Source organism: Hippocampus guttulatus, chromosome 11, assembly GCF_054856545.1.
Source record: "Hippocampus guttulatus isolate MCC_2025c chromosome 11, RoL_Hgut_1.0, whole genome shotgun sequence".
Taxonomy (NCBI): Eukaryota; Metazoa; Chordata; class Actinopteri; order Syngnathiformes; family Syngnathidae; genus Hippocampus; species Hippocampus guttulatus.
Window position 1 is genome coordinate 12885456 of NC_141271.1, and position 24336 is coordinate 12909791.

The 24336-nt window shown below is 44.5% G+C and overlaps 1 protein-coding gene across 1 annotated transcript in view; it reads left to right on the plus strand.

Moving 5' to 3' along the window:
• Positions 1-1237: 1237 nt before the first annotated feature.
• The window catches only part of anos1 (anosmin 1), a 61473-nt gene continuing 38374 nt past the window's right edge, over positions 1238-24336 (plus strand). Inside the window, exons 1-2 of the mRNA XM_086124367.1 lie at positions 1238-1552; positions 12291-12338. Coding sequence (XP_085980493.1) covers positions 1343-1552; positions 12291-12338 — 258 coding nt within the window. The 5' untranslated portion in view covers positions 1238-1342. The remainder of the gene's footprint in view (positions 1553-12290; positions 12339-24336) is intronic.

Consider the following 24336-nt stretch of genomic DNA (forward strand, 5'->3'; position numbering starts at 1 on the left):
AAGTAACAAACAAACAAAAATGCATCACAGTAACACAACCAAAGCCCTGAAAACAAAGGTAACAAACAAACAAACAAAAGGCCATAAAAGAAACACAAAACTATGAAAAACAAAATGACAGAAACAAAAACAAAGCAAAATGACAGTAACACAATGGTCCAAGTAGTCGAGCGTGGCTGTCCTTTTAACAAAAAAGAGCTAATGACATGATAACCAACAGGTGTGAGAAGCCCTTCAATGCCACCTGTTGGTCACAAACGGAAAAGAACCATGACAGTAAACTATGAAACAAAACCTAATCTAAATGAAAACAGAATCATGACAGTATCCCCTCCCTCAAGAGACGGATCCCAGATGTAAAAAAAAAAGTCAGCCAGTGGTGGCCGCTAGATGTGCAGCGCCGGAACAGGAAAGGGTGGCGGCTGCAAGCCGTGTGCCACCGGAATAAAGATAGGTAGGTTGACTTCTGCAGGATGAGCACCGCTGGAGCCAGGGTGGTAACGGGATCAGGCATCTGGTCATGTGGGGTCGATTTTTGGTCAGATCGTTCTGTCGTGTAGTGCGTGACGGTAGAGGACCCAAAAAAAGCAAGGAGGCAGGAGAAGCAGGGTGTACTGAACAAAATATATTAACAATCATCATTGGAGTCATGACACGGGCGAATTTTATTGATATCAAAACAGATCCGTGGAGCTTAAGAATTAATGGGCGGGTTTGTGTAAGCAGCCTGAACAGTGTAATCATGCAGTTTGGCCCACCGGGAATTTGACAGGCTAGGCCAGGGGTGTCCAAAGTCGGTCCTCAAGGGCCGCTGTCCTGCCTGTTTTCCAGCTCTCCCAGGAGCAACACACCTGATTTAAATAATCAGGATTCTTCTAATGCTGCCTCAGAGCTGGCTGATGAGCTGATCATCTGAATCAGGTGTGTTGCAGCCGGGAGAGATGGAAAACAGGCAGGACAGTGGCCCTCCAGGCCCGGAGCTGGACATGCCGGGGCTAGGCATATTCACCAAAACCAAAAATCGAAAATCTGAGAATACGTGAATCCGAACCGCGACGATACTGCGATCCACTGCACCGTCAGCAATCCACCTGCCCCGCGCTCCTCGTGCTTGTCAATCACCACTTGTCCCGCCAATCACGAGACGAGCCTGCCCGTGACCCCGCCTCCTCTCTCCTTCCCGTCCCCACTCCTCCCCAGCGTGTAAATTGAAGTTTCTCTTCTTAGTTTCCCGACTCGCAGCATTGCGCGTCAGTACAGCGCGAACCGCGGAGGGATTAAAAACAAGCACGGCGAGTGGAGAGCAGCGGAGCAGCGAGCACCATCAACAACCACCACCACCATGTTCCCCGGGAGGCTGCGGGTATGCGCGGCCCTCTGCGTGTGGATTACGGCGCTGGCGAGCACGCGGAGCGGCGGCGTGGGCGCGAGGAGGCAGGACGACTCGTTCACGGCGGCGGCGGCGGCATCCAGCGTGTACCGAGCCCGGTGCGCGTCGCGATGCCTCAGCCTGCACATCACGCGCATCTCCGCCTTCTTCAAGCACTCGCAGGTACTCACTCGCTGGTGTCTTTTGTGCGGCAAACACAAAAGTCCATGCACGCCAAGTGTAGAACGCATGGGGACACTTGCAAAGTTGAATTAAAGAATTCAGGTTGTCTGATTGCTGCAAACCCCACGAATTCTTGGTTGAAGCGAACACACGACTATAAACAGCTTATTTCGGTCAATTAAACGCAAACAATTAAAATCAATTTTCTTTAATTTCTGGAAACAACTTTGGATGATGCTTCTCAATGAACATCAACATACCCATAACTAGACATCAGCACATTCTCTCTTTCCAGTTATCGAGCTGGAGTGTGTCCCAGCTGACTGAGCAGGGGGCGGGGTACACCCACAACTGGTGGCCAGCCCATCAAAGGGCACATTTGTCTTTGAATTTCTCAAGGTTTTTTCACTCAAGACCCTCTTTGCCACCGAAAAAAGTCCATCTTTAGAAGGTAGATCATGCATGGTCATATTTTGCGACTTGCAATTTTTGTAATACAAAGACATTAATGTACTCTTTTTACACGCTTTTCCTTGGACAATGTGTTAAGGTGGCAAGTATTACGTCTTATCAATCAGGGGTTCTCAAACCTTTTCTGCCAGTAAAAAAATCGTTAAATTTTGAATAACAGTAAAATTTTCAGACAGACACACTTAGTTGGACAGCGACTCCATACTAAAGCCGCTAGTATTAATACTTATGAATCCGAGTTTCTGAAATTTCACATTTCTTCTCAAGCTTTTCCATTTAAGACCGAGATCTACAAATGAGAAAACTTCAAACTTATGCCATGCATTGTCATAATATCGACATATTGAATGGACTTTTCTTTGATTTTTGCCAACAAAATTTGCCGATACGCGCTTTTCAATGGACTTGGATGGTATGCAAAGGTTACAGGTTTACTTACCCTCCTCAATTTATCTCTGAATTTTCCCAAACATCTGCTCGAGACTGTGTCTAGAAATGAGAAAAACCCAAACTTGCACTCTAAAAACTGAACCAACCTGCTACTTGGGCCAATTTGACTCAACGTTTAACATTGTTTGTACAAAAAGACCATTTTTTTGATTATTTTGGATGAAATGACCAAATTTTGCATCCAATTGACCCAAGTAGTGCATCTGTCTCTGTTTGATCCAAATTGGGTTATTTTTGACCTAACCGGTTGAATGTCATGCATCACCTTTATCATCGACATACAAATATTGCACTCACTTTTTTGCTGAGGTGCCAAATATGAATCATAGTTTCTCAAATGTCAATTTTCACCAATTTCGTTTGAATATTCTAACACATTTTCACTCAAAACCCAATTTCCAATTGAGAAAAACCCCCAAATTGGGAAAATATATCTTGCGTTGTCATAATATTGACATATATTGTCCACTAATGAGTGGTAACCCACACCCAAGACCACCATGCACGAGGAACGTGAACGAGGAAGCCTTTTTGCCATGAACTTATGTATCCACTTGATGATGATCCAAACTGGCGACGCATGTCGGGGGGGGGGGGAAAGCCCAAATTTGGGCAGGGCTGCTTTAAAACAGCGGTGATGCTGTTCAGGCGCAATTCAGTGGATGCTTGTCTTGTTTTATTTCTATCAACACAAGTGGGGAAAAAGACTCTGAAGCAACTTAAAGTAAGTTCACGCCAACACCTCCAATAAAATGATGTGAAATGGAACGCCCCCACCACCCACGCCCATCTTGTATATTCATAGGGGGATGCTGTCACTAGTCTGCGGCTCCCGCACAGGGACGCCGGCGTAAAGTAGCTGCATTCTGCGCATGAGTCAGTGTGTGGTGTCACAAGTTGTTTTTCACACTCCGGCGGAATCACCGTTCTCTCCGGGGACGGCGGAGAAAAGAAGCGGCCGCTGATCCTTCAGCTTTCTGTCAGCTTCGCCTCTTCTTGATGCTCATCGCATTTGCATTTGCAAGGCCCGCGTCGAAGCCGAGCCATTGTCTGGAAAGCGTCGCCCGGACCTGGGCAGATTTGTAATGAGGCCTAATTAATCAAGAGGTCAAGGCTTTTGTCTCGGTGTCACTTTGAAAGCGCTAATTGGACAAGTGGCAGTGGTTCTAAATGCGGGATAATATACACGTTGAGTGAAGGAGTCACTTCAGTAATGAGGAGAGAGAGAGAGAGAAAAACAAGCGGTGATGCACATCCAGAGGACACTGTGTTTCTTATTAAAGCGCAACTTGGCGAGAAATGTTGAGAATTTGTTCATGGGGTTGTCCAAGTTATTTTTTTAATGGCTGCTTTGGGTTTGCAAAGTTACGACATTGAATCAGCCACCAGCTGGCTCAACGCTACGACGGCTGATGGAAGAGCTTCCCCCTCGTGCGCTGCAAATATTCGACAGTTGAACCTCTCGGGTCGCACGCCTATCATTCCGGCACGCAGGTCCACTTCCGATTTGGAAATAATTGAAAAGTTCTGTTCCTAGGTCAATCTGTCCCCACCATAAGTGATTTGTGAGCGACCTGATCGATGAGGTTTGGATGATTTTTTTTTTTTTTCAGCTCAACTTTCACAGCAAGCGGCAGTCTGGCAGATGTTCAACAATTCTTCTTCTTCAAAAAAAAAGAGACTTCAAGTGGTTTGTTTGTCTTTGCCTTCGTTTAGCCAACACAATGCAAAACACCACAGATGGTGTCTATGCTTACGAAACTAGCATAGATGTCATCGTGTTTTAACCCTTTCAGTAACTAAGACTGGAACGCAAACAGAACGCAAACTGTCGTCAAAGCAATGTACTGTGAGTGCGATACGCCGAGCTCTTGTGTGGTTTGATCCATGACCACCGCACCTTTACCGCAACGTTTTGTGAGATTTTAGAATCCAGACTTTTCGGGCCATTGCACTTCAGTGCATTTTCGGATAAGCAAAGCAGCACGAGCACCTCTAAAAATAAAAGGCCCAGTGTTGATAATATGCAACTGTCTAATGCACGCTCCTTTCATGTGGAGATGGTGTGTGAGTGTGTATTGGGTGTTGTTCAGGGTCTGGTCAGCTGCGAAAACACATGGCACTTGCCCCCCCCCCCCCCCCCCCCCCCCTTGCCCTCTACCCCGCAATAAACGCAAGCAAATGTTTCTTTCTTGCAGGGAGGTCACCTTCCTGCTAAACGCTGGCGCCTGATTTGCGCGAAACGTGCTAAGCTACTGTGCAGCGTAGCTGCAAGCGTTGTCGCAAACTGCGGGTGGATCCGCTTCCCAACGGCACGGGACAGCCGCTCTAATGGCTAAGGTCTTAATTTGGGGGTCACTTGATGCGTGACGCGGACACCTTACATTTGAATGGAAGTGAAGAAGTCCGCTTTGTGCCGTTTACCTTTATTGCTGAATTAAACGCGTAAATCTATTATCGGGCTATTTTTGAAAATGTGTTCCTCACTTCTCTCTCACCTTTACATCAAAGTTCGGCTAATAACCACCCCCACACCGAATTTCTCTGCTCGGCTCCTGGACCTGAGATTGTCAAATGTTGCACAGAAACACAATCATGTCTCAGCCAAAGGTCATTTAATTATAATAATAATAACAAGAATACATCTTTGGGTTGTAGAGTGCCTTTCATGCAAAGCAGAGCTTGCACCCCAAAACCAAGACCCAAAATGGCGGAGGCCCTTTATGCAGAAACCTGGGAATGGTTTTCAATTGTGAAGAAAAAAAAAAGCACAATCCATCTCCTTTAATGTCACTGTTAATCTATAGAACCTGTCACACGTTCTGCTTTAGCTGAATGAGATATTTCACAAGTCATTTAAAGATCTGTTTCTCATTCTCTGAATCATCTTCACTGGATTGGATTGACATTTGGAGGATTTAGCACTTGCAGATGTCAGTGAGGAACCTTTTTTTTTTCCTAATGTGGGAAGCTCTGAATTTTTGTTTTAAATTTCAGAAAGAAGTTTCGAGTATGCTTCGTCCATCGCTTGCCAGCGTTGTAGACGAGCTAATGATGTCATAGCGGTCGCCAGAAGCAGATTTATTGACACGTCGCTCCACATTTGGGGAATTTGTCACCCCCAGTTTAATTGACAGTGGGGCAACACCCATGCATTCTATAAATATTAGCCAAATGGAAGGGAGCGAGCTGGGAGGCATGCGCTAAGTGGGCTTTCTGAACACTCAGTCTTGTCGTGGATTATTTATGTGAAAAGCAAAAACAACAAAAAAAACAAGGAGTGCCCAGTCGAGCTCTTGTTAAAGCCATAAAAATCTGACATATTCAATTGAATGTTTTATTTCTTGAAGTGAAAGAAATTAAAACCCATCGGAAAGAAAGATTAGCCCTTGTTTGCGTCTTTGACCTAGAATTGGTCTCAGTGGAAATCGGACCTCCACCAGGTCTTCGTCTCGCATGTGGAGGTCTTCATGGCTGAAGACGGTGGATGAATGGGGGCTCTATGTGGCTCTGCCCCCCCCGTCCCCCGGTAAGTGCCTTTGAAGCACGGCACTTGCCCCTGTAAATCTGAGTCACACTTAAACGCTGCACAGTGACGCTTCATTATCACTGGAGACAAAATCAACTTCTAGTTAGTATTCGTTGTCCAAAATGTTGCACTCTACACCTTCATAGATGTCAATCATCTGCTTATTGATGTTGAATCGGCAATCATTCTTTATTGAGAGATGACCGAAATCTTCAAAGTGTAGTACTGGGAGGACGATCTGTGCTGAAATATAAGGTGTGTTGGATTTCGCACACCCTTCAAAACGGTTTCATGGAAATGTGAAGTGAAGTAGCTTTTGCATCCTCCTGCAAAAAACAAAAAACGCATAACGGAGTATACATAACAAACGTTGTGGCTGATTATTTTCTGGATCCGTATTGTTGTCCAGTTTAGATTTGTTAACATGGAAAAACAAAAATACATTTCAATAACATTTGGTCTGCGGCTAGTTAGAGTTTGGTGGATCACAGGACAAACTGATTAACTGTGTGAAACTGGGACTTTTTTTTTTTTGCTCAATAAATTGTCAGCAGATTTCAATGGATGTTTTGGGACTCGAGGACAAATCCTCCGATCACCGTGGATCATTGTCTTTAACACGGACGTTTCTGAAACTCATTTGTTACGTACTGCAGCTTCTTTGATTTGATTCAAGGACAAACGAATTAATGTTCTACTGTGTTCTGTTTGCACGATGTGGATTTTGTTCTTGGGAACATATTTGACTGAAATTTGGTCTGAAGCTTCCTTGGTATGATTCAAGGACAAAATGCTTAAGTTGAGTGGATGTGGATTATTTTGAAGAACTTGCTGATTACTCTGACATTGAGACCCCAGATGATGCGATTTCGTTCTGATTGAGCTCTCGGTCAACAGTGCGGATCCGTGTAATGTGCTTTCATGCGGATGTTTCTGGAAGAAAAACATGAATGGCTTTTAATGAGATTTGTAATGAAGCTTCTTGGGTGTGATTTACGGACAAACTATTGACGGTCTTGTTGATCTGCGGTAAAGATCAGGAAGAGAAGCCATGGATGTTACGAAAAATTGTGCAAGGCTTCCAATGAAAATTGCTATGCAGCTTTGAGAGCCAAAGATGTGGATTTTTTCTTATGTTTAGTTGATTTTTTTTTTCCAACATGTAAAATGTCAGCCGCAGTGTATGAATCAAGAACAAGTGATCCATTGTGACAATTGTGATCTTTTAGTTTCATTTAACGTGGTCTTTATCAGAATTTGTGAATGTATTTTATTGAAATGTGATCTGTAAACTTGATTGGAGCCAAGGACACAAGGATGAATCGATTATTTTTGATGATATTCTAATGATCTTTTATTTTTTCTTTCTTTTTTCAAAATAAACAAAATGATTTCAGCTAAATATGGTTTGTAGCTTTGGTAAGACCAAAGAAAAAATTGGTCATGATAAGACAGAAGGAAGCTTTCTCAAACAATTCAAGAGTGCTACTGCTAATACTGCTAGGTAATATGTAGACGGCCCTCCAAGTGCGGCGAAGCCCCACAAATCCGAAATGTTTAGGGCCGCCTTTATTTAGGTGCAGCATATGTGCCCTTACGTGTGTTATTTTGGTTTTGCCTGAGGACCACCTGTAATGGACACATTGGACACCACTCCCCTTTCAAGTCCTTTTCTCCGTCTACTTCCTGCAAAGAATCTCAAGTCTACCACCTACAGACATACAGAAATGCCATTCAAATCACGGCCCTCCCATGTAAACTGAGTCATACAATCCAAACCAACAGCCCGCAGGGAACAAAAGCCAACCGCTCCTCGAAAGGTAGAACCTAGAGATAAAAGAGGTTTTGTCCATGTTCCTCAGTTGTCTAGACAATACAACACGCCCCTGGCCACCTGCTCCGACTTCTCAGCTGACAAGCGCCGCCGTGTACCTCTGTGATAAATTTCCTGTTTACACGAGTCCGCCAGCGCCAGAAACAACGCACCGGGCTTCTCCGCCGCCTGGGCCTCCTTTTCCTTGACCCCCCCCTCCCCCCCTCCCAACAAATCACACTTGGAGGATATCTGGAAAACATTCATTGGTTGGGGTCCTTGACAGTCGCCACGGCTGCCTAATGTTCATACTGCGGAGGAATGTCATGGTGAGTCAGGGCGATGAAGTCCTGACCTATAATTATTCCCCGTCGGTCACTGACATGGTGGGGTCAGGCCCTGGACAGCTGGGGCAACATCCTGCCGAGATTCCCTGCTTCGGGGATGCTGTCACAAAACCAAATTAGATCCTCGATGGATCCGTGAATGTGGTGGCCCTGTCAACGTTTTATTGATGGAGAAGTGAAGTCACCAGAGGAAAAACCCCCCAAAACAAAACATGTTGGAAGTGGTGTAGAGCAGGGGTCCCCAACTGCCGGTCCGCGGACCAGTACCGGTCCGCAGGGCATTTGGTACCGGGCCGCACAGAAGGAACTTGCCTTAATTCCGTTTTATTTATTTCGGAATACGAAAGATGTTTTATTTTTAAAAATTACCGGATTCTCCGTTATATCCGTCTCTGTCACGCTTGACACGTGTCAAACCACGCTTCTGCGTCACGTGACCGATTACGCAAAAAAAAAAAAAAAAAGACTTGAAAAATTTGTAAAAAAACTGCTGGAGATCGCAAATGACGGCGGCCTTAAAAAGACGTTCGAGACAACTGGATTAAAGTTATGGCTGAATATTCTGAGATCGCCACAAAGCACTGTTGCTATTTCCGCCATGCTACCTGTGTGAGGCGGGGGTTTTCTGCAGCAACTGCGACTAAAACAAAATTACGAAGTAGACTGGACATAAGCCACACACTTGAGGTGTCATTGTCTCCTATTACCACGAGATGGGACCGTCTGGTTGCAGAAAATCAACCTCGGGGCTGTGGTGAGTCGTCATTTTCATGCACTTTAAATTTGCATTGGATCGTATTTTGAATGCATTAAACATTGCCATCGCGATTTGAGTATTGCGGCCAGATTATACGTTCCTTGTGTTTATTGTTATTATATTTCGAAAACGCCACAGCTTTCATGCAGCTCATAGCATATTATTTTGTTGTATTATTTTCGCCACACCTTAAATGCCGGTCCCTGAAAATATTGTCTGACATAAGCCGGTCCGTGGGGCAAAAAAGGTTGGGGACCCCTGGTGTAGAGTCATGACAGTCTTAATAAATTACCACCGCAGGTGTTTGCCTTCAGTCTATAAGTCAAGGTCTTATTTACAGGTTGCCACTGACAGCAGATTGAGACGGGTTGTATTGATCATTCCTCGTAAGCACCACAGCGATTTAATCATCCCCCTACCAAAACGGAATGATGCACTGGCAAGGAATAATTCACTTTTTAATCAACGCTTGGCCAAACAGAATGTTCTATTACGCATAACAGGACTGGGAAGCAGCTGATGCATGCCCCGGCCAAGCTGGTGCTCATTTTTACCCCATGAAAGGAAGATTCCTCATTTCCTCGCCGCTTTCATGCATACATTTTTCATTCTTATCTGCACTTTTTTTTTTTTTGGGAGTGAAAAAGATTCTCTGGAGACGTGATCGTACAATCACAAATTCCTTTGAAGACGTTTGACCAGTACCCTTGACTTTAAAAGCTCAGCACTTACTGGAACTGGATGTCAAATTAAAGCCCTTTAATGATAAATTCCCTCCAAAGGTCTCATGGGATTTTTTTTTCCTTCTGGATTACATTGTGGGAAACGGCTTTGAACTTGACATTGAACTTGAGCAGACTTTATGCCTGCCGACCCCCTCAAGTCTGGCTGAATCCCACAGCCTTGCAGTGTCCACAAGTGAACCTCCGATCCAGGCTATTAACTGGCATGAAAGTTCTTTATGACTTCAATCCAAAAATTTTCATTACGTTTTTAAAATTTTTTTTATGGCCTATTCCTGTGCTGTATCAAATAAGACGGAGATAAGGCTGTGGGGTTTTAACTGACTGAATTTAATTTGAACAATAGATCAGATGACCTCGTGCTACTTGGCAAGAGAATTATTGCCTCACTTGCCTGGACTTGCGGATATTATCAATCCATCGCTTGAGATCAAAAACTAATATGTCTGAAAAGTGTATAATGACGTGTCAACATACTGGTTTAGGGCTGTTACCTGGAGGCACAAAAGTAAGCCCCACTAATAGAACGCAAGGTGGTGAACGTAACCAGCCCTTGTGCAATCAAGATTGCTGCGAAATGCGAATGTGGTATTTCAATCTGAGGAGCCCCTGTACTGTATTTAGCTCCATTCATCAAATATATCAAAAAGTTGACTTGCTGAGCATAGGTGTCAAACTCTGGTCCTCAAGGGCCACTATCCTATATGTTATGTTTCTCTGCTCCAACACACCCGTTCAACGGCAGTGTGATAACGCTCCTGATCACTTGAATCAGGTGTGTTGGATGTGGGAAACATCTCACACATGCAGGATAGTTGCCTCCCCCATCTTTTTTCATGTTGAAACATTTCTGAAAAAGCTCCAGGGAGCCACTAGGGCAGCTCTAAAGAGCTGCATGCGGCTCTAGAGCCGCAGGTTGCCGACCCCCGGGCTAGTCGATAGGTGAATGTGAATCCGAGTGCGAATGATGTTTGTCTGTACGCTGTGATTGGCCAGTGGCTAGTCACCTGGGACTGGCTCGGGCTCATCCGTGACTCTCATGAGAAAGGTGATTGAAAATGGATGGATGGAAGAATTTAATTGTATGGAATTCATTTCATTGCATTTGAAATAGGCTGGTCCTCTGCAAAAGTCCAGTGGAGGGTTGAGACGACTCACCTCATTGCAGCAGTAGGTAGCGTAGGACTCTTCTTCCTAACGATGTTGTGGAAGTGCACTATTTTGGGACTGTGGCTTGCAAATGTAATTTTGGAAACAAAACAAAACAAAAAAGCCTGCGGCGGCAGCCTGAATAGTCTTGCATTTACCCCTTGCGTCTTCTTGTGTGGAATGGCTTTCACGCCATCATGGTTTTTTTCTCAGATAAAACCAGTGAGTTTGCGGGCACCCGCTGCCGTGAGAATAAAAAAAGAAGACAAAGCACAAACATGAATTCAAGTATTCACAAGCGTGACCTAAAACCCCTGCTGCTCTCAATCTGCTTTGCACTAATATCGATTCAACGTATGCATCCGCAAATCCTCTTACAGCGCCTGTTTACCATCCGGAAATCATCCTGTTTACAAACCCCCCTCAACCCTATTGTTTTCATCTCTTTCATGTATTCATCAGCTGACCGCTTCATCTGAAGCCTCTTTCGCACTCGCCACATAAACGCAATTAACCTGGCCGGGAGTGACAACATCATTCCTCACGGTGATAGAAGTCAGGAAATGACCCGCTGCTCTCTCACTCAACGGATATTTACAATGCACAGCACAACACTGGGAGTGAATGATGGGCCCCCACCGTCGCGGGTGCAAGGTGGCACTTCCATTGCAATTAGGGGGAAATGGTCACTATCTGCAGCCCTCGCAGGCACGCTGACATCAGTTCTCGCCTCAATAGCCTCGGGGATGTCTGTTGAGAGATCAAACGGTTCGTAAGAAGAGCTGAGGTCGCCGCGTTGGGATGAAACTGACCAGAGGCTCGCCCTGTGGGGAACTGGAGGGCTGACCCCACTTTTCTGCTTGAGTTACACACACTTAAAGCGCCTCGTGTGTGTGTGTGTGTGTGTGTGTGTGTGTGCGCGCGATCACAAAAAGCTCTGGCTTAAAGTGAGGCATGGCTTCAATTAGATGTCATAAGTCTGATTTTTCTCTTCTTTGTCGGGGGGGGGGGGGGGATGTAAAAAAATCCAAGTCAAAATTTTAAAGAAAACTAATAGCTTCTGAAAAAGTTAATCTTATGAGAATGTATAAATAAAGAAAAACAATTTTTTTTGTGTGTACAAAATGGCTTTTTTAATTTCCTTGGGTAGTCTCTGGGTGCTATTAAAATTGGTGTAATGAACTGAAACCTTTGTGATAAATATGCAAAGAACAAATCGGGGAGGGGGCAAATACCATTTCATAGCACTGTATTATCTATTCATTTGTTGATCTACTGACCTAAAAAAAAATCATGTGACTGCCCCATGTTCAACACATTTTTCTCAACAGGAAAATAGAATATTTCTTGCCCCCGGGCCCGCTGTTCAGGCATCCGTGCCTTAAAGAATGTGTTAATTGTGACAGCAATATTGTGAGCGCATTTTAATCTTTTAATAAGTCCATGCAGTGTGATGACAGGTGCTACTTTTCTCCACAGAATAACGGATCCTTGGTGTGGTGCCAGAATCATAAGCAGTGCTCCAAGGTAATGTGGTTACACTCCTGTCATGAATGCGATGCATGCGTGCCTCATTATCTCGGATGGGGGGGGGGGGGGGGGCTAATACAACATAAAGTGCAGGAGTCACGGCAGGACTAGTTTAGTCACGACCGCAGGAATCGCTCCCGGACAGTTTCACGCAAAACCAAAAAAATCTTCATCATTCAGACTCGAAATTATTCCCAAGAGTTCATGTTGGGTTTTTCGAATTCTTGTTATTCGGAATGTGGATAAGAATGCATTGTTCTGCCCAGCCCCTCCACACACACACACACACACACTCCCCCTGCAGGGCTTGTTTGTGTTTCTTGCCCTCATCCCTAAGAAGTCTGATATAAAGCTGCTGCTGACAGCTCGCCTGAAAAGATGGCGCTGACAGGCCCGTCTGGATCTGTTGACAGGGCCCTCAGAGATGTTTCGAGCAAGAATACTAAGAACGCCACGCCAGCACAGCGTGGTCCAACTTATGAAACGTGAACAATGCCCACTCCAGCTGTCAGAGCCGTTCAACCAGAATTCAGTGCTGTTTGGCCCACGTGGATTTGAAATCAAACACTTTGGCTGAGGAGGGTTTTGTCCTCCTCCTTGGTTTTGCTCCACTATAAGGGCATCTCTGTACAGTTACATGTCAGCTGAGGAGTGGTGAAGGTAAAATATATGCGGTAGCACACAATGAAACAGAATACCCTTCAACATGTTATGAGATGAATATCGTAGTCAATCATCCATTTTCTATACTGCTTGCCCTCATTCGGCTGGCAGGAGAGCAGCCAATCACAGTGCATGTAAAAACAACTATTTAGACCAGTGGTGCCCAACCCTCGGGCCGCGGACCGGTACCGGTCCATGGGTCATTTGGTACTGGGCCGCACAGAAAGACAAAATAATTTACATGACAACATCTTACTTGTTATTTATTTCGGAATCTGAAAGATGTTTTATTTTGAAAATTTACCGGATTCTCTGTTACAATTATCGATAGTATGTCACTCTTGACGCAGGTCAAGGCGCGCTTCTCGGTCACGTGATAGGTTACCGCTAAAATGACACCCAGGAGCTGAGTAAAAAACAAATGTCTTTGGAAAGTTTCTTTGGGAAGGGGAAAATGCCCAGCCAGGAGACAGAAGAACGACTTTCAAGAAAGAGAAGGCTACATTTAATAGACAGTATCAGGAGTCCTACTTAAAATACCGATTTATCTCCCACACACCAAGCCCACTCTGCATAATATGTGGCAATGGTGAGTCATATTTTTCATGCACTTTTTTTATTTGCGGTGTATAGTATCTTATTTTCAAGGCACGTTTAAACATTACCACAGCGACCTGAGAGCTTTGCGGCCTGATCGGACGTTCCTCGTGTCATGATTCGTGTTTATTCGAAAATATCATAGTTTTCTGCAGGGCACATCATATTATTTTGTTGTATTTATTCGGCACACCTTAAAGGCCGGTCCCTGAAAGTACAGTATTGTTTGACATTAAACTGGTCCGTGGAGCAAAAAAGGTTCGGGACTGCTGATTTAGACTGACTGCTGTCCGAGCGGAGTGCCTCATCCGTTTTGAAGAGCAGAACGTGTAGTTGACTAATGAAGTGTTATCATTCGTGTTGACTTGAATGTATCTCAACACGGCTGACATGGCTCCTACTCCACCGGACCGGAAAGTGTATGTCAGGCTGGTGATGTAGTATCGAGGGTCATAGAATTGAGTTTGAGTACAGACTTACTGTATTGGGTGTCGGCGCATCCCTCGATTCTATTCTTCCATGCTCAAAAAGTGCTACACATTTTATGGAGCTAAAACGTGTTTAAGGCGTATTCATTTCATTCAAAATAAACTTTTTTTTTTCAAAGGAATCACTGTAGTGTGTTTTTTAGGGTTAAGAAATTGTAATAAATTCTTGTACAAATAAGCGGAGCGTTTTGCATCGTCACATTATACGCGGCATGTGGTAGACCCAAAGTCGTAGCGTATAGTGTATGATTTAATTTTCCTTAAACAAATTTCCCTCTAACCCTCAGTGGCGTCCCTCCAAAGCGTACATGCTGAGAAATTCAATAAATGACGCTAATTAAGTGGAAATGCAGGAAAAGGCACAGTGGCAGGCATACTTAGTTGAATATGGCCTCGCAGCTGGTGACGGTGTTGATCACACTCAGTGTCTCGGCACAACTTCCTTCACAAAATCCCTGCTGGAAACACGTGAGGATGCAAAAGTAATCATGCGTAATTATAGATATCTTTTTTTTCTTTTTATTTTAGTTTGTTCATTTCAGACGAGAAAATGAAATGCCATTTCTTGCGTCATTATTTTATGCTGGACCAGTGACATGATGAAAACCTTTTTTTTGCCTGTTGACCTGATTTGAACCACTGCTGCACTAGATTCTATAGAAAGGGGTGCTGAGGGGATTTTATTCAAATAAATGAGAATTAAAACCTTGAGAGAATTTGAATATGCTCACTTTTTTCTTTTTCATGCTTTGCTGAGGTATCAGATCAGGACTCGGTGTCACATCGGCTTCCCCTGTCAAAACATGTTCCCATAGCTTTGCTAATGTTAAGAACTGATTACAGTGATCCCTCGCTATTTCACGGTTCGTTTATCGCGGCGTCAGTGTTTTTCAAACCTATTCATTAAAAAAAATAAAAATTATATATATATATATATATATACATGTAGTACGGTACTGTATATGTTGCTCTATGTGACTCGCTGTTGTTTTGCAGACTTTCACAGCTTCTCGCGGACCGTTTGCGGACTTTTTGCGGACTTAAAAAAAAAAAAATATATATATATATATTATGTTTACTGTATTTTGTTATTCATAAACTAACCTAACTTATACATGTTTAAATCTATTAGTATACAGCATTAAGTCATGTTAATTACTTCTACATGCATGTATACCATTACATTTAGCCTTATAAATATAATGTACATGTACCTATATGGAGGGGGGGTCGCTACTTCGCGGACTTTCGTATATCGCGGGTGGTTTTGGTCCCCATTAACCGCGATAAACGAGGGATTACTGGAATAAAAGTAACAAGAATTTTGAAGGCCAGAAGCTGTTTTTTTGTGTTAGACTGGCATAATGTTACACATACACCAATTATCTGTTTGCAAATGTATGTATTGTAAGTAAAAAGTTGCCGGAAAAATGAACACGTACAGTACAGATCCCTGAAAGATGTACTGAAGTCCAAATCCTTGGTTATTTCCCATCACTGTGACTCACATATGAGATTTTGAAACAGCGGCGCTGTTGTGCATGTACGCAGAGTACACCCCATGCGCATTACCTAGTGCGGTGTGTCACACCAATAAAATGTCCTCATCGGTGTGGAAAATGGTAATTTAGCAAAGAAAAGCATGTTGCCTGACAGCCTCTTTAACAAATAATGGGATTTATTGCTTAAAATCCTACTGTGACCCCTTGAGTGCTTTAAAGTTAACAGCGAAGGCCAACCTCCTCGGCGCTGTGAAGACGCTCGATTCTCTGCTTTCCACTCCCATGGCCAATATCGGCTCTTGGCACTCTTGCATTCCCTCGTCATTCGGCAGTTTTGTTTTTGAAAGGGCTTTTTTTTTTGCGAGCTACTCAATCCAAAGTGCGGAACGGTGCCCATACCGAAGCAACGGTCCAAATGCTTTTCGCCTCTTTGTGTGTAGCTTGTGACTGCGATTAAAACAACCAAGTGCTCTTCAAATGTTGGTTTAATTGCATCTTGGGCCCATCAGGATGCAAGCCAGGGATTCATTCAAGGCCAGGAGTCAATATTTGTTAGCAAATAGGAGCACACTTGAGGGCCTCGAGTACCCACTGAGGGCCTGCGCGCGAACAATCGTGACAAATGCGGTACAGTGGCTCTCCGTGAATAGCTCCGGAGTCGCTGATTAGCCTCTCCTCTTCATGAAGAGCGCCCAGTCAAACAGAGGGGACAAAGGCCGCTGGCTCCCCTGGGGTGGTGGAGGGGACGCAAGGCCGGTCCAGCCAGCAGCCACCACAGAGGGGAAGCAAATGTGATAATAATTCACACAAAGACACGGTGACCTCCCCGCTCCATCTGTCTGCTTTTGAGGAACTCCGAGCCTCCTCTTTCCACGCGGCTCCGCAAAGTCATCGCGGTCAACTTCGCATGCGGCGTCCGGCGTGTCGCAGGGTTGCCTTTTTTATCATGCTAATTTGCTCTCTCTGCACAGCGGAGCGTTGTGGCATTTGGGGTCTTTTATCGTGCTGTCACAGCGCACCACCAAGTCCGTTGAGTGAGGAGGACAAAGTTCTTTCTCTCGCCTATTGTGTCCCCTCCACCCCCCCAACTGCTCCGAGAGGACCAAAAACTCGGAGGTCTCCAGGGCACCAAGTTGAATATTAGACTCCAACCACCCCTGTTTAATGCCATCTTTTGCAGGGTCACAAAGGGCTACAGCTTATTCCAATTGACATTGGGAACGGGTTTAGCGGGCGTTGGTCCCCAACCAAGGGACCATTTGCTTGCGTGGGTTTTCTCCGGGCACTATGACCTCCTCCCACATTCCGCATGTTAGGCCAATTGAAGACTCTAAATTGTCCATTAGGGTGAATATGACGGTGAGTGGTCGATTGTGTGTACTCATTGCAACATTCTCTCAAACTGATGCATTGCATATCAAATTGAATCATAATCCCATTAAACGGAACCGAATCGAATCGTCCCACTTTAAAATGAGCCATGCTTGGATCTTCTCACAACCCATTTATTGAAAGACGTATCGAATCGTTTTTAATTGGAGATACACAACGCTGATAGCTACCAAAACTAGTGGGGGTCATAATATTTTCATGTACATGCAGTCCAATGTATTCAAAATAGCGTTTTGGATAAGACCAAGGTCAACTCCTGACCTTGAATGCATGTCGCAGTGCTTTCAATCACTTTTTTTTTTTGTCAGGTTGACATCTTAACGTGAACGTTTTTGAATCGGCAACGGAAAACACAAAGTGTATTCGTACTCCGCACAGGAGAGTGGGAGAATTTTGTCGTTTCTAAAATGCCTTGTGTAGTCTACTCTATTGCACATATTTGGGTTGGCAATTTGTCACAGAAACTAAATACTTCACGAGGGAAGCCAATTATCGTGAGCGACACGAAAGCAACAACAGCCCGCTTTTGATCAGTCCTTCATCCCGATTGGAACATGTCAACTTTGAGAGCCATTTTCCAAATGTTCAGTTTCCACATGAAAGAACCAAAAAAAAAAAAAAAAGCTTCAGCCTGTTTTTAATTTAAAGCAATTGGCCATGGCGGCTGAATGTTGCGCCAAAGTAATGTATATTTTTAAAAGCACACGTCCGATTCAGCTTCCACCTTCTTCCTGAGGAAGTCGGGGTCGTCAAAGCTGTATTTGTCTTATATAAAGAATATATTTGACATTTTCAAAACAAAAAAGGTGGCGTGCTGTTTCTTCGCCGAGAACGGCTTCTCCGTGAGTTATACTGTTGCCATGAGGAGAATTAAAACATCATTCGCTTTATAACCTTGACTTGAGGGATGATGACTTTACCGTACCTTGCATTTTATTTACAAAGAGTCCGCCGAGGGAGGAACGTTTAAGAGGAGAACATTGTCTGCTCTCAGTTTTCATGGATAGGTCACATGTTACACTTTCTACCGAAGCTTCCAATACCAGTTTATAAATAAGAAGCTTTCGCGTGCATTTTAAAGCCTGCTATGTTGAATTCTGTCAGATTTAGTGCAAAGTGAGCCACTGTCATTTGTAGAAAACTGACCTTTGTTCTTACGATTGAATTTTGCGTTTGAATCTGGACACCGACCTTCTCGTGTGGAATTTGCATTTTCTCCTCATGCTTATGAGGGTTTTCTCTGGGAATAATGGCTCACTCCACACTCCCAAAACATCCACCCTCGACCCAAAGAAAACTAAATAAGTAAGTGATTCAAAATAATCACAAGAGGTCACTTTTTTTATGTGTGTGTGGCAAAATATGAAATATGTAGCGTAGTTTCTCCACCGTGATTCAAAGCGTGTTTTCGTTTCTATAGAATTTTGAGCTTAGTAGTGTGCAACTTTTTGTACAATTTTCGGCTAAACTCCCGTGAGAACATCTTTGGAAGGGGGCTTAAAATTGAACAACAGTCTGTGGAATGCTACTGCGTCTCATTCAGAACATGTATCTCAAAGCCCACCATCCTCCCAACCCCCACGTGTTCTCACGCCAAAATAAATAGCTTGAACTTCCTCGCTGGGTGTCTTGCGAAGAGCAGAGACTTCAATTATTCTCAACTAGGAGACATAAGTAGCCACTCAGAAGAAAAAAAAAAGTGTCTCTGGCAGCTTGGAAAGTGTGCCAGCGCCATTTACGAGACGTTTGTGTGGTCAGCTCGTTCGTCTCTGGCGGCCCGGTCGTATATCCCGCGACACACTGCGAAGGCGTGATAAAGTGGGTGCTTAAACGGACTTCAAAGGACCTTTTGGCCCAATCGGGCCAGACGCGGCTCTCGCCTCGCCGTGTTGGCCCACATTAGCGGCATCGACACCTCTTAAGTCCGTCTGGACAGGGGAGCCGCTTGACAAAGTGGCGGCCAGTCAGGCAACATATTCCTCTGTTTTCATCATGAATCTGTGAATTCTGATGGTGGAATTTGCATTGTACGTCATGGTAGGGTAAATACAAAAAAGGCCAAAGAATTGGATATAATGAAATTGGAATCGGGCCCTTTCCGAATGTAGATAAACAACCGCTAGTTTTTGACGCTCTGCCAAAGCGAGTGCAGCGTAAACGCACAGATCGGATATACACTGGGAAGACCAATCGCTGGCTGCCTAAACAACACAAATAAGCAGATTAAACAAAACAAAAATCAAAACATACACACACACATGCTCGTTTAAATCTTTACTAATTTCAAAAAGTTCCAATCAAAATATTCCGATTTTCTCAGTCTCGCCGGTTTGGGTTCAGCACCACTTGACAAATGAAAATCGTTATCCATCTTCGGTTGCCAGAAACGCCGCGCACCAAGTGATTCAAGTAAGTCATAAAAAAGTAAAGTGAGTGACGCGGGGATGACAGATTTATGTGACTCGTCAGAGCTTTTAACTGTCTCGAAGGTGGGGAGGAGTAATTGGTTTAATATGCTTATTTTATTGGCACGCGAGTCCCCACATGTTGGTGACATACGTCATTAAATGTGGTCTAGATATGTTACATTAAAGGCATGTCCTTCATTGTAAAGGGAAAATACCGGTGGCGGTTATCCTCACTGAAAGCAATGGGGAAAGGACTCCGTTTAATATTTGTCCTGTTTGCAATAATTATTATTGTTTACTTCCATGTTTTCACTTGTGGACTTTTTAATGTGCTTTTTGAGTAAACACAACCATATTGAGTATGTGTCACTTGAAAGTGGAAGTAGCAGGTTAAAAAAAAAAAAGGGGGATACGGGTATTAAAAAAAAACGCTTGCGGTGTAAATCCAGCCTCAAAATCATTTGTGTTAGTTTAAGGCTCCGTGTGTGTGTGTGTGTGGGTGGGCACAGGAGTGTAAAGTAGGGCTGGTCAGTCCCAGCAGGAAGGAGCTGATCTGGACATGGTTGTTAAGTTTCATTGGCCAAAGGGGGGGTCGCTTCATTGGCTGCTATCTGTGGAGCTCATTATTCACATGGTGGGTGGCAGAAAGTGGAAACCCCCTACGGCAAAAAACAAACAAAAAAAAAAAAACGCAACGGCAAGGCCACAGGACTGGAGGTGAAAAGGCTGCGGGACTGTTGCAGTTCAGACTTCTTCACCGGTCAAATCTCAAATCGGACAGTAGACCAAAACATGCTTGTGTGTTTACAGACCCCACTGAGCTCATCAACCGTTGGCAGACAACCCCATCCCTCATATTTTTCATGTCAAAACGGATTTAATTCCGTTGTGGGATTATTACAATGAAAGCTGCGGTAAAATCCTCTTTTGGACCCATCGCCCAGACAATCTGCTGTCATCCGAGTGTTTATTCGTCTTCCGAGGATGAATATCGACACACACACACACACACAAGGCTCGTCTTCCTGGTCCATGTTCCCGTTCACGAGACACGGATTCCGCTTCTATTACAAAAAAAAAAAAAATGATGGCGATGCTCCGTTTCTTAATATTTTGCTACCGAAGTGGCATTGCGGCGGTCACGTTTGCCTTAGGGGAGATTAGATCGCAAGGATCTTAAAAGCTGATGTGCTTATAACAGATACAAGCTCATCAATTTATCCCAGCTGTTGCACCCCTGAGCCTGGTGTGTGCATATGAGATGCTTTCAGGATCATGGAAAACCACAATGTGTGTGAGACTGTGTGTCAAAGACTCAGTCATCGACAGCCGTCTTGACCCTTGACCCTTGCAGCAGAGTGGTGTATGTTTTTCACTGCTTTGATTTAAGCCCCCGCTCTCAGTTAGACCAGTACATTAAAGCATGGTACACATATCATTTTTCTTGAAATGTGACAGACAAAACAACACTCCAGATGACCAACGCAGCACCCCAACACCGATATCGCCATAGACAATCGCGAGTCGCCCCCAACTAGATGGCTGTCGTAGTACCAGAATTGATCTGCGAGATGCTGCATGGTGCCACAGGGTCCCCGGTCTGCTGGAAAATACGAGCAATAGGGCATCCGGCAAGTCGTTTATCTCCGTGTCGCTACACCGTGGCTTCAACGGTCCATTAAAATACATCCGAAGCGAAAGAAAAGAGGCCGGTGGACGGCAGCCTAAGATGAGAAGCGAAGTTAGTTAATTTGCTGAAAAACTAATCTATTCGCCGTCTTTATGTACTCTCTGAAACACCCTAACAATCCGCAAGAGTCCACCAAAGCGATGCCTAAATAGGAAAGGCGATATAGCTCAGTAACTGGTGTCAAGGAAGTATTTTGGAGCCTTACATCTTGGAAGACAAACTTTGTATGTCTGGGAGGAACCCAAACTTAGCCTGGGTTGTCTTGGCCACATGTGCATACACATGCCGATGTGCAGTATATATCTTTTTCCAAATGAAATGATCTGTAAATCATTTCTTTTCAAAGGTCATGTTTCAAATGAAATGAAACTGTTTAGGAGATCATTGTTTGTGCTATGCTTGCAGTTTGAACTTTGAAGATTGGCAAAACATTTTCAAGGGAGGCGTCAGTTATTTCTTTTTGTTGTTGTTCGTCATTTGTGACAGAAATGCTCAAATGAGGCCCCATTATCTGCGCTTCAGATGAAACCTTCTCAACTTTTTGAGCAAGTGGAATGCATTGAACCGCTCTGACAATGATCCTGACAATCTGAGCTGCCACTTCTGCCAGGAGCCCATCTCGGGAGGACAAGCAGGATTAGTGGATTCGAAGTGTTTCTTCGACGTGAATAAACAAATGGAGATAGTGATGGAATGTGTCTGCAGCGTGGGATTAGACGACCCCCACCCCCCCCTCCCATCCTTCCCTACTTCCAATAGCGTTGCATGTCTTCTTTACATGCCGTTGCCCAGACCGAAAGCCTCGGGCCTCCTTTCGTTTCAAATGATGGAGGACTGGATGACAGTTTGTCTGTTTTGACTTTTCCCATCAGGGGACGCCACGGCGGGTTGTGTTTCTAACCAGCATGATTTGTACGTCTCTGTTTTTATGCGTGACACCACATTCCAATTTATCTGGACTTCCAATTGTACTGAAGATCTCCGGGGAAATGAAGCATTTTGCCAGGAAACGTTCCCACGCTATAAAGTTTTATATAAAATAAGATTTCCATCCATCCATTTGCTATCCCGCTTATGCTGTTCAGGGTCACAGGGAGCTGGCACCTCTCCCAGCTGACTTGGTGTTAAAGGGCAGACAACACCCTAGAGAGGTCGCCAGTAAATCACAGGTCCCCGTATACCTCCATGGAAAAAAACATTAGAGCACCTTGTTTTTGTACAATGTGACTAATGGAAACAAAAGATGCCAAAAAAACTCTTGTTTTGGGCAGTATAATACCATAGCGTTGGATGTAACAATTTAGGTGATTTTGGTTAGATCTTAAAATTAAACTCTCTGAGCTAGGTGGCCGCGGTGCTCTAGTGGTTAGTGCGCCGACCTCACAGTGCAGAGGTACCGGGTTCAATCCCAGCTCTGGCCTCCCTCTGTGGAGTTTTCATGTTCTCCCCCGGGCGTGGGTTTTCTCCGGGTACTCCGGTTTCCTCCCACATTCCAAAAACATGCATGGCAGGCTGATTGAACACACTAAGTTGTCCCTAGGTGTGAGCGCAAATGTTTGTTCGTCTCTGTGTGTCCTGCGATTGGCTGGCAACCGGTTCAGGGTGTCCCCCGCCTACTGCCTGAAGACAGCTGAGATAGACTCCAGCACCCCGGCGACCCTTGTGAGGATAAAGCGGATTGGAAAATGGATGGATGGATAATCTGAGCTCTTTTTTGTTGTTGTCATCATTACATTTAGCGAAATAAATGTACCTTTACTTGTACTAGGCAATATAAATAAACAACAGAGGAGACAAGGGTGATCTTATAAATTTTCCATGACTATCAAATTATAATAATAATAATAATACATTTTATTTATAAGCGCCTTTCAAGACACCCAAGGACACTTTACAATAACAAAAAACACAAAACAATACGGAAAAATTAGACCAGATGTCCCTGATTGTGAGGGGAAAAAAATGAATTCAACATGGGAAAATTCAGTCTTGATGTTCTGAACTCTTGTCCCTTTGCCATAGGCAAGCAAAAAAGTTGTAGCCCAGCTTCCTATAGCAGCTATAGTATAGCTGCTTTCATGGTGGACTTCTTGCGACCGGAAATGAGTGGAGAGTGACTAAACAGTGCCTCTTCTGGTTGCAGCCAAATACTGCACCCCATTATGCCTCACACAATCAAGCAGAATGCTTCGCGATCAATTTAACCGATTATTGTGCCCATCCCTATCTCTAAAAACTGAACTGGTGTGACCACAATCCCATCATGATTGCAGTAGAACAGATCCAGGTTCTGCACCAATGACCTTGAATCAAACGAACTCTCTTCTGCGTGAATGGCCGCTTCACATCCACGCCAAATTCTTGTCAAAAGTCTTGCGATAAGAATGGAAGCTGCTCTACTTTTCCTCCCGTGCTCAGTTCCGCCTGGCGTAATAGCTGTTATGCGCATTCGGTCTATCTTGTTTGCCATCTGCTCAATCCTCAGTGGCTGCCATGACAGTGATGCATTTATTTGGTCCTCCGTGTGGATGGAGCCAGTTCATTATCTACGCTTTTGACAGTTGCAATAAATGGCTCCGGGCTTGTAGGAAGTGTTCCACGTGATCGTTTTCATCTCTCGCTCCCATGCATCTATCATCGCAATCTTTTCGAGAGCGTAAATCACGCGTCTTGGGCAGATCTGACACGGCCCTCCCCACGAGCAGCGCAGAACAGGCTTTGGCGTTCCCATGCCAAAGACCCAGTGGCCTCCTTATCAGCCATCTGACCTCACGGGATGGATCCGTCCTGTTGAGTCTAATTGTCATGAAACGTAAACTGAGCTTGGAGCGAGGCGATAAGCCGGCCTCTTGTTACGGCCACTGGACGTGGGCTCTTGTCGCCCAACTGACGATAACAACATGAGATGGCAGTAAGAGGAGTCGACCAGGAGGTGTGCGGGTGAAACTTCAGAGCGGTGAAGTATTAAGTGGCGGACAAAGCGGAACTGGGGCCGAGCTGTGTGGGCTTTCTTGCTCATAAATAAGGCAGACACCTCTGATTGTAGGCCGAATGTATAATTCATGGGCTGCCCCTCCTCTTCTTCTCTTCCACACTTGTCTCAGCCTCTTTGTTGTCTGTGCCCCGGCATTTCAATTGAAAATGAAAGAAGCGACGAACGAGCCCTCGCAACCTCTGTTTTTTGGGAGGCAAATTCTCAAAATGCCGATCATATTTTGATGCCATGCTCGCCCAGATTTGAGAGAGAAGGAAATT